At 40.7% G+C, this 14630-nt stretch overlaps 1 protein-coding gene across 1 annotated transcript in view; it reads right to left on the reverse strand.

The window, feature by feature from the left end:
• Nucleotides 1-12143, reverse strand: part of si:dkey-191g9.5 (rap1 GTPase-GDP dissociation stimulator 1) — a 52012-nt gene extending 39869 nt beyond the window's left edge. The window contains exons 1-3 of the mRNA XM_028795153.2: nucleotides 12010-12143; nucleotides 11533-11640; nucleotides 3461-3583 (exon numbers count right to left, since the gene is read on the reverse strand). Of these exons, the coding sequence (XP_028650986.2) occupies nucleotides 3461-3583; nucleotides 11533-11640; nucleotides 12010-12013 (235 nt within the window). The 5' untranslated portion in view covers nucleotides 12014-12143. The remainder of the gene's footprint in view (nucleotides 1-3460; nucleotides 3584-11532; nucleotides 11641-12009) is intronic.
• Between the last annotated feature and the right edge of the window lie 2487 nt (nucleotides 12144-14630).

The raw sequence follows: 14630 nt of genomic DNA on the forward strand, positions 1-14630 counted from the left end.
TTGATGCAGAGATGTCATCTGGAGTAAGCAGAGGAGACATCAGTTTTTAGAAAGGAGGCATTGTGGCTCGGGATTGTGTTTAAGGGACAGATTCTGTTTGGGACATTTTAACTGACACTTTTTTAGCTCCTGGTTTTATAATGGATTATTTATTGTTGGAGCACTGCACTTTTGGACACTAAGCACCAACTCCTTGCTGACAGTGTGTGTCCTCATTTGCCTGACTCATCCTCAGGTACGTTATCAACAGTTCTAGGTTCAAATGGCTCCCTTGAAGCAGCCGTGGAGCGGGGAGCTGACCCAGACCACCACACCCTAGGAACCTATAAATATTAAAATGTCATATAAGACCTAGTCATAAATACAGCTTTATTCTCTTTCAAACTCAAGCATTCTGCATAGCAGTTGAGCTGTGTCCTCAACTGGATTTCTAGCTGGTAAAGTTTCATTTTGATAAAATGTTATAGTGTGTGTGAGTGCCATTGAGGACAGACAGGTATCACATTTGGATGATGGCATGACCTCAAGATAAAATGAAAGGTGCCAGGAGTTAGACAAGCATAAGCAGGAGGCCAGGAACAGCTCCATCTCCCATATGTTAGGCAGCAGTGGTCTGCTTGAGGCATCCCAGCTAGGGACACCCACAGAGGCTCATGGGAACTGCAGTCCAGGAGTGCTGTCCTGTCAGGGTCCCAGGGTGCTGCAAGGGGACTCTGTCAGAGGCGGACTACCCAGGTTCCCAACAACTCAGAAGTAGTCCCCACAAGTCATGCTGGGTCAACAGAAGCTGATCTTGGTTTAGTATAAAAGGAGCCCACTGCCTTAACTCTGGGAGTCAGAGTCTGGAGGCAGTGGGCAACACTCAAATGGAGGTGGAAGGAGAGGATAGAGGTTCATTGTTTGTATAATTATTGGCTGTATTGTATGGAATTTGATGTTTATTGGATTAATAATCCTTTATCTGAATCCATGGCTGTGTTGAACATTATTGAGGCTGGGGTTTAAAGCTTGGTGGCACCATCTACTGGTTACATGTGTTATAAAAATAGTTTTGGTCACTAATTAATATCACTTTTATACATCCAAAATAAAATCAGTGATGTTTATATAATACATGTTATTAATAGTCTGAGATGTAATTTCTGAAGATGTGCTGGAACTAGGCAGCTCCTTCTGTAATGAACATAATCAGCCCATTCCTGTTCAAATCAGCAGCCATAAAAACAGTATAGGACTTGAACACTAAAACCAAAAATGTTATTTTGTTTATGTCCACACAGCAAACAATAAATCATTAATAAATATTTCATCATAAATGCATTTACACAAATCAAAATATTGCTGTTTATACCTTTTTTTCAGTCTGACAGATTAAGTTAAGGCCCAGTTAAAGTCACATTACACAATTTTTCTAGCGACTTTCAATCACAGATGTCTTAACCTTTAGCACACTGGAGGCAGTCACAGCATACTTCCATGAATATGTCATATAGCCTGACATTCCCACTGACTCAGTCTGACCAGTCTGCAACCAGGGCCATCTTAACAGCATTATAGACCCCCGGGCACAGCAGTACACTAGGGCCCTTACCTACACAACCACTCAGCAAGTCACAACATACATAGATTAGCATGGGGTCCCTATGCTCGCGGGGTCCCCGGGCAACTGCCCAGCGTACCCATGCGTTAAGACAGCCTTGTCTGCAACCAGCCCTGTTTGGTCTAAAGCTGTGGGGGCAGGCTCTGCGTGTGTGAGGGCCGACCACCAATGAACGCATATAATCCAGCTGCATGGATATAAGAAACACAACAGAGGCTTATCTGTCGAACGTCTTGCATTTTACATACCACAACAGAATGAAAAACAGAAAAAAAAGCTAGAATTTGCGGCTGAACTTCCCATATCTGGAAAGCATTCATACAATTATTGGCTGTCAGAAAAGCAGGGCAAGCTTGAGATATTTTGGAAATGTGAAACCGTGCTGGAAAGCAGGGCCAGCTTAACATATGGGTACAATGGACACTGGCCAGTTGCCCCAGGACCATGGGGGTCCACGATGTTTCTGATGCTTATGTATGTTTCTGTTTTGCTATTAAAACAGGGGTCCCAGCATACTACTTTGCCTGGGGGCCTATGATGCTGGAAAGTCATCATGGAGTCATGTAATTTGAACTAACATTTTTAGTAGTGTAATTTAACATCCTCATCCAGCACAAACAGAAACTACAGTTATCAGGTTTGACTTGCTCTCTGAGTAAAAGTTATGTAATGCACCACCAGTATAAAAAACAAATTTTAATACAATTAAAACACGTATAATGTGAAAGAGCTCTCAGTGAAGTAACATGATCCATTCATGTCTTTCTAGTTGGATTCCCATCACCTTGTGGCCATCAGCTGCTAAATGTCCATCTAGCAGCTTAGTGTGAGAGTGTACAGTGTGGCAGAAAGGCACACCACAACAAACCACAATCACAGGTAGTGCAGTGGTAGTGCTGCTGTTTTGCAGTAAGGAGATTGTGGATTCGCTTCCTGGGTCCTCCCTGTGTGGAGAGTGCTTTGAGTAGTGAGAATAGCGCTATATAAATGTAAAGAATTATTATTATTATTTTATTATTACTCACAGAGTCCATTCTGCTATGGCAGAAATACATGTCCAAAATACCAGGAGAAGACTCGCTAATCACTGCACCATCCATAATAAGAGAATAGGAGGCAGCTAAAGGGCTTAGAGAATTATATTAACACATCTGCCCAGGGGGCGGCGGGGTGCACTGACTCTCTTTCTAAGTCTCTTGTAGACCTTTCCAGGGAAATGCCGCCAGGAGCCGGTGCAACAGCTCAGAGCACGTCACTTCTTGTCCCGACCCCAAGAACCATGTCACTTCCTGTCCCGGTCCAGAGAATGACATCACTTCCTCAGGTCTCAGTATAAAACCCCACTCCCCTCCTTCGGAGGACAGTTCTGTTGTGGGACTCTGTCTTGTTACACCACTCGCTTCTCAAACCTTTTTACTTTTGCAGCCAGGAACATATTATACGGGTGGCTGCCTCAAACCTTTGCGATGTCTGGTGTCTCTTTCTGTCACATAACATAATGATCCCCGACCTGCTTAATTCAATTCAGGGTCACAGGGAGCAGAGCGTATCCCAGTAGCATAGGGTGCAGGGCAAGAAATATCCCTGGACAGAGAACCAGTCCATCAGAGGGTGCACTCATGCGCACACCTACACTCAAACAACTTGGAATTGCCATTTCACCTAACTGGCACACGCTTGGGGAGGAAAATAGACAGAGACATGAAAGAACAATGATCAGGCTGCCACCCACTGTGCTACTCTATAGGGTAAAGTATAGTATGTGAGATATGAGTGAGCAGCCTACCATGAAAGACAGAAATGGCCAATACTAGATATTTTCATTTCTAACATATAACATTTGACTTTGAATGCTCTTACCTGCTTTTGCCAGTTCTGCAATGAACAGGGCACCCTGGGTACAGATCAAGCTGTTCCTCTGAAGACCCTCAGCCATGAAGGGTAGGATGCCACTTGTTATGATCAACTGAATGGCGCCCTCAGCTGCAAATGACAGAATTACACATTACTGCTTCATTTTTAGACAGCATCTTGTTAAGTCTCCAAACGCATTACAGCTTATGAGTTGTAGCAGGTCATGTTTTCAAAAGACTCAGCTAAATAACTGATTTGTTTTCAACTGTGCATTGTGAAAAAAATCTAATCATGATGAATTGTTTCTTCATCATTCGTTTTTTTAAATTAGCCAAACACTTTTTGGTCCCTACTGTGATATATCCAGCGGAATAACTCTTTCACAGATGTTGTGTTAAAAGCTCTAGAATATCACAAAACAAAATGACTCTCACATTCACACAGCCTAAAGCGTGGGAGCAGATTCAATCCCAGAATAGCAATATTCTGCTGTGATTGTGTTCTTGTGCTGCTGCCAGGACCGCCCTCTGAATGTGATGTCCTGACAAGTCCCTAAGTTGTCTTGGATCTCCCCAGGAGGTGATTAGTTGTACTTTCCAAAGACAACATTGGCAGACCAGTCACACTCTCAGCTACATAACAGATAATGATAATGGAATGTGCTAGCTTACTGAACCCACATTCTTTCATATTGAGGAGGTGGACTTCCATGGAAGAGCATCCTTCCGCAGAAGGCTGTCTGACTTGTGACACGGAAAATAGCAGTCTCTCGAGCAAGAACAGGATGTAATTAACACAATCACGTCTGCATCTGCTCCATGAGTGTTAATTATTAGACTAGCATTCAAATTGTCACTTACAGAATTAGCCAGAACCTGCCAAGATGGCATTCAAGTCAGTCAGATTTGGATTTCATAGTGATATTAATGAACCTCAGAGGGAGTAAGCTTTACAACTTTGGATTCAATGCAATCTGGGCGTACATTTTTTGATTTCTTTTTGTTGAAAGTATTGTCAAGTGGTTTTGAGAATGGTGCTATAAAAATTAAGATTAATTTATACTGTAATATCTGGCATTTCGCTGCCCACTCCCCAAAGGAAAACGTTAATGTTCAAAGGTTGATATTTGGTGGCTCAAGAGATTCTCATTCATATTTCATTAGCTTTATTACAGATGTGTCTCCTAAAATTCCTAGGAGAAACAGCTTTAGACCAAAATGAGATTCAACTGAGGTAAAAGGAGTCATGATTGAGAACTTGGTTAGAAAAGCATTGCACATTGCATTTATATGAGATCTCTTTCTAGTCTTGTTTTAATCTTTTTCAAGTCTTCATATTTTCATAGACTTCATCCATTGTGGCATTCAACATTTGATTACATTTGTTTTTTTCCAATTGGAGCACTGGCAGATGAAGTGGCTTTCTCATGGTCACACATTGGTGTCAGTAGTGGGATTAAAACTCACAGGCTCAGGGTGTGACGTCTAAAGTCTTAACCACTGTGCCACACACTTTTCTTCTAGAATGGGTAAGACCTAATTGAAGCACAACAATATAAATTAGAACATCTAATAGTATTATTCAGAAGCAAGGACTACAGTTTTTATAATCATAGTAACGTGTTTTAATACCACAAACAATGGTCCATACATTTAATCACATATTACTGAGCACACAATGCAAATACTTTCAGATTGCGAAAAACAAAATGGCAAGACACTATTTGAAAGATCTGAGCTCTTTGTGTGAATTTGCTGAGATCTCTGCTGAAACCCAAGAGGAGACACTTGTAAGAATGCCAATGTATTTAATGTTTTCCTCAGAAGAAAACCCTGAGAAGCATAACACAAAAGAACATGTCTCCATTTTATTTCTTTGTCATCTCATTGTTGTCCAGGAGAGACTCAAAGGATATTAAGGAGGTCTCTTTTTTGATTTTTCATTCCTATGGATCAAACTGGGGGAAAATTTAGAATTGTTATTTAACCCATTTAATCATGAGAGACATTCAGTATGAGATCAAAAAAAAAAAGAAAACGTTTAACCCAAGCAACGCCGAGTCAAAGATGCATGTGACTTGGACCGAATTTCTAAAGGTGAGGTTCAAGCTAAAAAGACTAAGACAGCTTCTACCCCCAGAAGAGAGACCTTAGTGAACCACCTCAGTCAGTCAAGCCCAGAATCAGGATGCCCATCAAACATGTAGGCTTACTTTAAGATTTTATCAATGAAGTTGTGTCTGCAGAAGGCGTTCTTCATGGTCCTGAACATTCACACATGGAGTTGCTCCAAGCCTTCACTTCTGCAAAAGCCTCCACTGTTTTCTTTTGCTCCATCCTTTTTTTCCGTTTCTATTCACATTTACTTATTTGACAATTAACAACATCTATGATACAATTGGTTATTTTTCTTTTGGTTTTCCAATTGGAACATAGGCAAGGCAAGTGCTTTGCTCATGGTCACACAGTGTCATAGTGGGACTTGAACCCACAACCTCAGGGTTTGAAGTCCCTAAGATCTCATTAAAGCTCCATCTCTCATTTTAGTTATTTTCCCTTACTTCTACCAAGCAATGAGCTTATTTTTATTGACTTGACATGAGTGTTGTGAACATTTCTAATTGTTTCATCTTTGAGTTCTGATAACTGATACCAGCCTCTATAATAGTCCTACCCGCATGTTCATCTTCACTCATTGTGAGCAGCGTCAGTCTTGATATTGCTCTTGCTTCCCAAACTCCCCCTCTGTGTGCTAACAGGTGGTGTCCACCTTTACAGTGGTCTCATCTGTGTGTGTACGCTAAGCACTCTCAATATTTATAGTATTCTGATGGATGATATTTTACTTTATAGCGTCCCCATGTTTGTTCTGATGATCAATATCAATCTTGATAGTGTTCTTTACCAAATGTTTTGAGACCTGCAATCCTCTTTTACAGTGGCCCCAGATGAGTCTTCTGAGCAAAATGTTATGGACAGCATGAACGGGCTGGCATCCCAGCTGGGATGGATGGATCCTTACCTGACTAGGAGGTCTTTTTAATGGAAGGATGTGGGCGGACCAAATTGGTTAGTGGTAGCCTTCCTGGTCAAGAGGCCATTATAAAGAATGGACAGGGGGAGACTGCTTCCCAGGTCAGTATGCTTCCCTGGGTGGTGACATTCCTTTGGTGTGTATCCCGTTTAGACACCCGCAGGGCTGTGTGGGAGTTGTAGTTTTGGTGGGCAGCCCTGTTGGGGCCCTCAGGTGCTGTTAGGTGGAGCTGCTGGAGGCAGACTCCCCAATCACAGGGAGATTCGGCCTGACCTGGATGCAATATGATAGTACCAGAAGCACTCCTGGGTTCAGGATACAGGAAGCTGCTCTGCTTAAGCTGGTGAGTCAGAGTGGGGAGAGTAGTCAGTCAAAGCTCACCTGGGTGGAGTGGAGAGTCATATTAATATATTAAGGTATTTGTGGCAATAAATGTCTTTATTAGAATCTGTAACTGTGCCTGTGCAGTTGTATCTGGGGTTTGGGGTGCTGCAATGCCCCTTTATGGCTCACAAATGTCAATTTTTACAGTCTTCTTGCCTGACTTAACTAAAGTTAAATATCCACCTTTCTAGTATTCCCAAATGTGTGCTCTGATGAGTGGTGTTCATTGTTACAGTGGTCACTGGATGATTAAAGTTCATTTTTATAGTATCATCATGTGTAATGTATAAGAGGTGATGTCCTCTTTTATAGAGCTCTTGTTTGGGCATTTTCATGAGTGATGTCTGTTTGTAGTGGTCCGGTGCCATTCAGATTCACATTCAACGTCGGTCCGACTTGCACCACTCACACACAGAAACACTAATTAACAGCAAATCGAATAAATAATTATGCGATATATTGAATGGCGAAGAAATACAAACAACTAATAAACAGGTAACCGTCTCCTTCCCCTACAGCAATAACAAATACTAACACACAACAATAAACAACTAACAATGAACACTCACGACAAAGTTTGCAGATGTCCACTCAGGGCAGCTAAGAAATGGAGTCCATTAATCTGTAGTGCTACTGACTTAACAGCATCATAGGCACCCGGGCAAAGTAGTGCACTGGGCCCTCTGTCTTGATAGCAAAATAGAAACATTGATAGGCGTCAGAAACATTGTGAGCCCCTTTGGTCCTGGGGCCCCCGGCCAGTGCCCATTGTGCCCATACGTTAAGACGGCCCTGTGTTCACCTTTAATATGCTCTCAATTGTGTGTTCTGATGGGATGTGTTCACCTTCACAGTGGGCCCATTTCTATATTTGGAGAATCAGTCTCAGTCTACAGAGCTCTCAAATGAGTGTTCTGACTGACATCCACTTTCAAACTGGTACCAATTGAGTGTTCTGATTTTTTGTTTTCAATCTTAATAGTACACAGGTAAGAGATGTGTACATTTATAGTGTTTTCTTTTGTATGCTTTGATGCCTGATATTTTTCTTCACAGTGGGCCCAAAATGTGAATTATGAGGATCAGCTATCATCTCTAATGTGTAATGGGTAATGTTCACCATTGTAGAGCTCTCACCAAGGAGTTTAAATATCAACATCTGCCTTAACAATATGTACTGCCAGAGCAGTTTAAAAGCAGGTTTAAAGCAAGACAAGGTGATGAAGAAAGAATGGTAGTTAAAAAACAGGCAGTGGTTAAAAGTTAGTAAGTCAAATATACCTAAAATGTCAAAGACTAAAACAAATGGCAAAATAAAAACCTTAAAAATAATATATGCAAAGCTCTTACTCCTTAAAAGAACTGTACAGAAGATTTTTAGCTACAAATACAAAATCATGGGTGCCACAGACAATTTGTCATCTTAATATTGTGATCTGTGTTTTGTATTAATTTTTTGTTGGTTTGCTTGAAAATATATGAATAAATTATACATCAATCTGGAAAGGTTTAAGGTCAGTGATTCCAAAAATATTATTAGTATTATGACTGAGATTCCCAAAGCACAACAGAGATCCAAGAACACTTCAAATAATGCTCACTAGAAGGGGGAAATCCCACCAAAAACCCTGGCTAAATTTGAAAAGGGCCACACAGAATCTTTATAAAATAACAATTCTCTGTTTGAAGCTCCAAAAGGCACAAAAGGCATAAAGAAGATTTCAGCAAAGGAAATTCAAGGCAAATAAAGACCCAGTATAGTAATCCAGGGCAAGGTCAGAAAACAGAGCATTTTGTGAGAATAAAACATTTTACTTTATAAAGAATCTACGTGGACCTTTTTTTTTATCTAGCTGGGGTTTTTGATAGTATTCCCTCTTTAGCAGGCATTATTGGAAATGTTTTTGACTCCTTTTAGTGTTTTGCGACTCTCAGTCATAACAAAATGAATGACCCGAAACATAATAAATACAAAAAAATAATATATTTAAAATAATAATATAATATAATATAATATAATATAATATAATATAATATAATATAATATAATATAATATAATATAGTAAAAAAACTGTCTCCTTTGCAGAAAGAGCTGCAGTTTTTGAAACAGTGGATGGCTCTTTTCGTAAATGTTTGTGAATGCGCTGTGGATTTTTGGATTTCTGGATTTTTGACCTTTCGCTCTGTTTTTTGACCTTTCTTTAGATTCTGTGTTGGGTTTGCTAACCTTGGATTGCATTGCTGTCACCTCCTTTGTGCCTTTTGTGCTCTTCAGAACTTCACAGTGTGAAAGAGGATTTTTTTGTGAAAATCAACTTTTATTTTATGAGGGTCATGTGTTTGCCCTCACTACTAGTCAGGGGTTGAGGGTAAATCCTCCACTAGTCAGCATTTTTGGAGGTTCTTGGGACTCTCAGGTCATAACAAGTAGTTTCCAGTTTGAGGATGTTTTAAAACATTATTACTGTTATGCTGAAACACAATCTTTAATTTATTAGAACATTAGAACAATCTGGATGGGAACAGGTCATTCAGCCCAACAAAGCCCACCAGTCCTATCCACTTACTTCTTCCAAAAAAACATCCAGTCTAGTTTTGAAGGTCCCTAAAGTTCTATTATCTACCACAGTACTTGGTGACTTATGTGGGGAATCACCAGTCTGGAACTTCAGTGTTGGGTGTTCCCATGGTGACCACCTCCCAGAATTCTCCAAGTAGCATGACACATGTAAGCTCGACCATATTTAGGACAGCAGCGACATTTCTTCTATATCCAGGATTGAAGGATATAAATTTTGAAAGACATGTTAAAAACCCTTTCTTAATCCTCCTGGTGCTTAGGTTCTTTTCTTCTGTTATTGATCTTTGATTTTTGGTTTAAAATTTCAGTTTAGTCCTGCTGATTGGTTTGATTTTTGGTTTTAACCGGGGTTTGCTCTGACTAAGTTTATCTATTCCTTAAACATATACTGTCTCACTCTGAGTCAGAATACTTGATGATGTCACATGCTACCACCTCCTAGCAATGAGAGTTTGTTGCTTGCAACAACATGGCCGTATGATGGTCCGGGTTAACTCCACCCTCCCTCGTTGCATCCAGGATCCTTTTCAATCTGTAAGTGTTGATAGTCATGTACCGAGATGAGTTGGGCAAATGTGGAGACACAAATTCAGCAAGGGTTGGTGCAAAAAGTGCCAGTGCTTTTATTAAAGCAAAACAAAAAAGTGTCCAAAAGTGCATTGGTTTAAATCATTCCAATAAATGAATAATCCATAAAATTAATGAAAAGTATAGAAGTTAAAATATCCAAATACATTGTAAATATTTCCATAAAATGAGGTTAAAACACAAGGGCAAGCATTTTCTTTAAAAACCATGAGCCTCGGTGCTGCTTTCTAAATTTGACGGCACACGCTCCATCCTCAGGGCTCTACTTCCTTGTACCCACTCCATCCTGTTCCTGCCTTTGTCTCTTTTCCCTTTAACCTACGTATGTTCCTTTTAATCAATATTCCTTTCTGATCCCCACCCCCGCCATACAGGCTACTTTTTATCCTATTACGAGGTGTGACTGATCCACTCGCATTTACAAATGTAAGCACAATCAGCCAAGCACCCCAAACAACTCTGGAGTGAAACGCAGTCACACATCCAATCAGAGTCTGCTTTATTTATTTTAAAACACCACTGTGCCACAGGCCTCTCATCACAGGCCACTTGAAAGAATTGCTGTAAGCACAAATATAACACATAATAGAAGCAAAGAAGCACTAATAAATAAATGAAAATGAGAACAAATGTACAAAATATGCATAAAAAAAACATTCAGCACATTCCAAAATGTCAGAATCATAACACAGTTATCCCATGTGAGTGTCTTCAGTTGTTAATTTTCAATCTTTATAATAGCCTGGTGGAAGATATTCATATTTATAATGCTCTCAGTTTTGTGTTTTGATGAGTGATGCGCACATTTGCACTGTTCCCAGCAGATTGTTCTGATGGCTAACGTTCCACATCATGGTGAGTGATGATCACCTGTACAGTAGTCCCGAATGTGTGTTCTGATGACAATCTATATATTGCTGTCACCAGTGTGCTCCAATAGATGATGACGATGAGTAATGACAGCCTCTCCAGTACTCTGACAGGAGGTGCCCCCCACCCTTGATGAGTGATGCCCATTTTTGCAGCAGCGCCGGAGTGTTCTGATGATCACTGTCAGTCTTGATAGTGTGTTCTCTAACTGATGATGCTAAAGTGTTCCTAACCGTGTGTTCTGATGAGCAACTTTCATAATTAGTAGGCTCTCGCCTGCATGTGTTGATGAGCGCACTTGTTCCAATAAGAGCAGTGTTCTACCTGTTTTGTTGGGTGATACTTGTATACCCACAGTGCTCTTATTATCATAGGCTGACGAATGACGATAAATTCTATAAAGGCCAGGTGAATTACGTGAACATGTTCTGTATTCTTATGCTGTGTGTTCTGACAGGTGGGTAACACCTAAATGTTGTCCTCACTTGCGTGTTGCATGGACATATCCTGTCTAATGTTTTTTGATGAGAGGTTCACTTCTGGAGTAGACATACTCTGACTATTAATGTTTCACCACTTGATTATGTATAATCTTTGAATATAACTCTGTAAAGTACTCACGTTTTTCTTTGACCGCTGTCAGCAGAATTTCAAACTGTTCCATTATATGCTCCTCATTATCGCTCCATTCTGTGTTCTTTATTGTTTCCAAAGCTTTACTCAGAGATTCTAAAATGAGACCCAGTGGAAAAGCTATCAACACTATGTCACCCCCACTACCTACAGAACTAAAAATATAAGTGCTTAAGAAACAGATGAAACAGCTCCACAAGGCAGCAGGTCTCTGGGGAGGGAGACCAAAACAATCTGAAAGCAGGACTAATATTTTGGTCCTTGACTGGGAATAGCTTTCCTAAACATAATAAACAGCAGTTTACAAGTAAATACCCTGTAAGTACAAGTTGCAAACCTCTGTATTAATGTATTGCTGAAGTGTAGTTCTATATTGTAGCCTCTTATCACATCACCAGCTGACCTTGCTTTTTAAAATCTCAACATTCAGAGAGATCTACAAGTATAGAGAAGTCGGACACTCACCCATCGTCACTGGGGATCTCTGCTGTGCTGTTCCTGTAGTTTGAGCAGCAAGTCAGAAAATAGCAGGGAGCTCAGCGCTGATTACAGACAAAAATTCCACTTTCCTTTTCTCTCTCTCTCTCTCTCTCTTGCCTTGTCTTCCTGTCTTCCTCCCCGCCCCCTTCTTCTCTCTTATACTTAAACTCTAATTCGCTCTAATTCCTAATCTGTTGAAAGCTTCTAAGCAAAACTGTATTTCCCTCATCACTTAGATCCTCCAGGATGCAAATACATTCCATGTCCTCTGACTTATCTAGACAAGCATATTCTAATTTTTCAGAAAATTTCTAATTGGGCTTTTACACTCCATTTAATAACTGACAGGCACATCTAATCCATTAAAGTGATTGACTGTCTTCATTTTATTCCACATTAAATGCAAGGATATATGAAAATGAAGCCAACTACACTGAAATCCCTAATAATTAATTTTATGTCATTTCCCTCCACAGACTCGTTTTAATCCTTATGAATTTTTATTTTTATTTTTTTTTTGTACGAGTTATCCCTGAATCTCAAAAAATCATTTTAGTTAAACTCCAAAAGAGTTTCACTTCTACCTTATCTTATACAAGGCAAACATAGTTTGCACTGAGTGGCCCATATTTGCTGGCTTCATTCCAGTTGACTCCTCAGAGACCAGTTTCAGAAATTAACTGTATTAGTTAGTTGAAGAACTCTATATACATTAGATCAGTGCATCCAAAGCTTTTTTTTGTGGTGGTACACTTTTTATATCCAAAAACATCCCAAGGCACACCATTATTCTACTTACCACAAACACATTACATCTCATACATATGCTCAACTGTCCGAAGGGGTTGGACTACCAGAGAAGCCAATAAAAAAGCAGCTATCAGCATTCATACACACAGAACTTAGTGAGCAATTTGCTGGCATCTCCCAGCTGCTTTGTCTCTCTGCCCACTCCTTTCTGCCACAAAGGCAACTTGTGCACCCTGCGAGACTTGCTGGTGACCACACACCTAGGCAGATGGACTCTAGCACCCAGGAGATGCGTCCGAAGTGCTCTAAGTGTTGTGTCTTCCAAACAGTGATTGAGGAGCTGATTTTATGCCAGCTTCTCCAGGTAGTCCTGTCCTCCTTAGACAAGCCTCGACCATCTGAGTATCTTGTACTACTCAGGTTTTGACCCAAGTGTTCTACACTATTATTTCTATAGCTCACCTAGGTAGCTCTCATGGCACACTGGTTGACAAACACTGAATTAGAAATACATGAATATGTTTAATAGGGGCAAATGCTCCCGGAAAACTGTAATGCTAGACCTAAAATACTCACATACACATCCTGAAGCAGGTAATGGTGGCTAAAACACGAACATTTGTGAAAACCTTTGCTTTTGATTCAAGATTCAAGATTCAAGAGTATTTATTGTCATTTCATCCATATACAGTAGTACAGCATACAGTGAAACGAAACAACGTTCCTCCAGGACCATGGTGCTACATAAAACACAGGACAATGAAGAATCCACGACACATAACATAAAGACACATAATATATAACAAAGTGCATGTGAGTCAAATGTGCAAACTTGTGCAACCATGTGCAACACTGCAGAACAGAACACATATATCAGATATCAGACCGGTTCATGAGTGTTCAGGAGTCTGACTGCTTGGGGGAAGAAACTGTTACACATCCTGGTGGTGAGGGCCCGAATGCTTCAGCACCTTTTTCCCAATGGCAGGAGTGTAAACAGTGAATGTGAAGGGTGTGTTAGATCATTCACAATGCTGGTGGCTTTTCAGATGCAGCATGTGGTGTAAATGGCCATGATGGAGGGAAGAGAGACACAGATGATCTTCTCAGCTGTCTTCACTATCTGTTGTAGGGCTTTGCGATCCCTGACCGTGCAATTTCCAAACCAGACAGTGATGCAGTTACTCAGGATGCTCTCTATGGTTCCTCTGTAGAATGTTGTTAGAGTAGCTGGTGGAAGATGGGCTTCCCTCAGCCTTCACAGGAAGTAGAGCTGCTGCTGGGCTTTCTTGGCTAAAGAGCTGGTGTTGTGGGACCAGGCGAGGTTCTCTGCCAGGTGGACACCCAGGAATTTGGTGCTATTGATGACTTTCACAGTTGAGCCGTCAATGTTCAGTGGCAAATGGTCACTCTTAGTCTTCTTAAAGTCAGCAATCATCTCTTTTGTTTTGTCTACATTCAGAGACAGGTTATTGGCTTTACACCAGTCCGTTAACCGCTGCACCTCCTCTCTGTATGCTGACTCATTGTTGTTGTTGATGAGACCCACCACAGTCGTGTCATCGGCGAATTTTATGATGTGATTAGAGCTGTGCGTTGCTGCACAGTCATGAGTCAGCAGTGTGAACAGTAATGGACTGAGCACACAGCCTTGAGGGGCTCCAGTGCACAGTGTGGTGGTTCTGGAGACGTTGTTTCCAATCCTGACTGACTGAGGTCTTTCAGTCAGGAAGTTCAGAATCCAGTTACAGAGGGAGGTGTCCAGTCCCAGCAGGTTCAGCTTTTCCGTCAGCTGCTGAGGAATGATCGTGTTGAATGCTGAGCTGAAGTCGATAAACAGCATTTGAACGTATGTG

The sequence above is a fragment of the Erpetoichthys calabaricus genome, chromosome 2 (assembly GCF_900747795.2).
Source record: "Erpetoichthys calabaricus chromosome 2, fErpCal1.3, whole genome shotgun sequence".
NCBI lineage: Eukaryota > Metazoa > Chordata > Cladistia > Polypteriformes > Polypteridae > Erpetoichthys > Erpetoichthys calabaricus.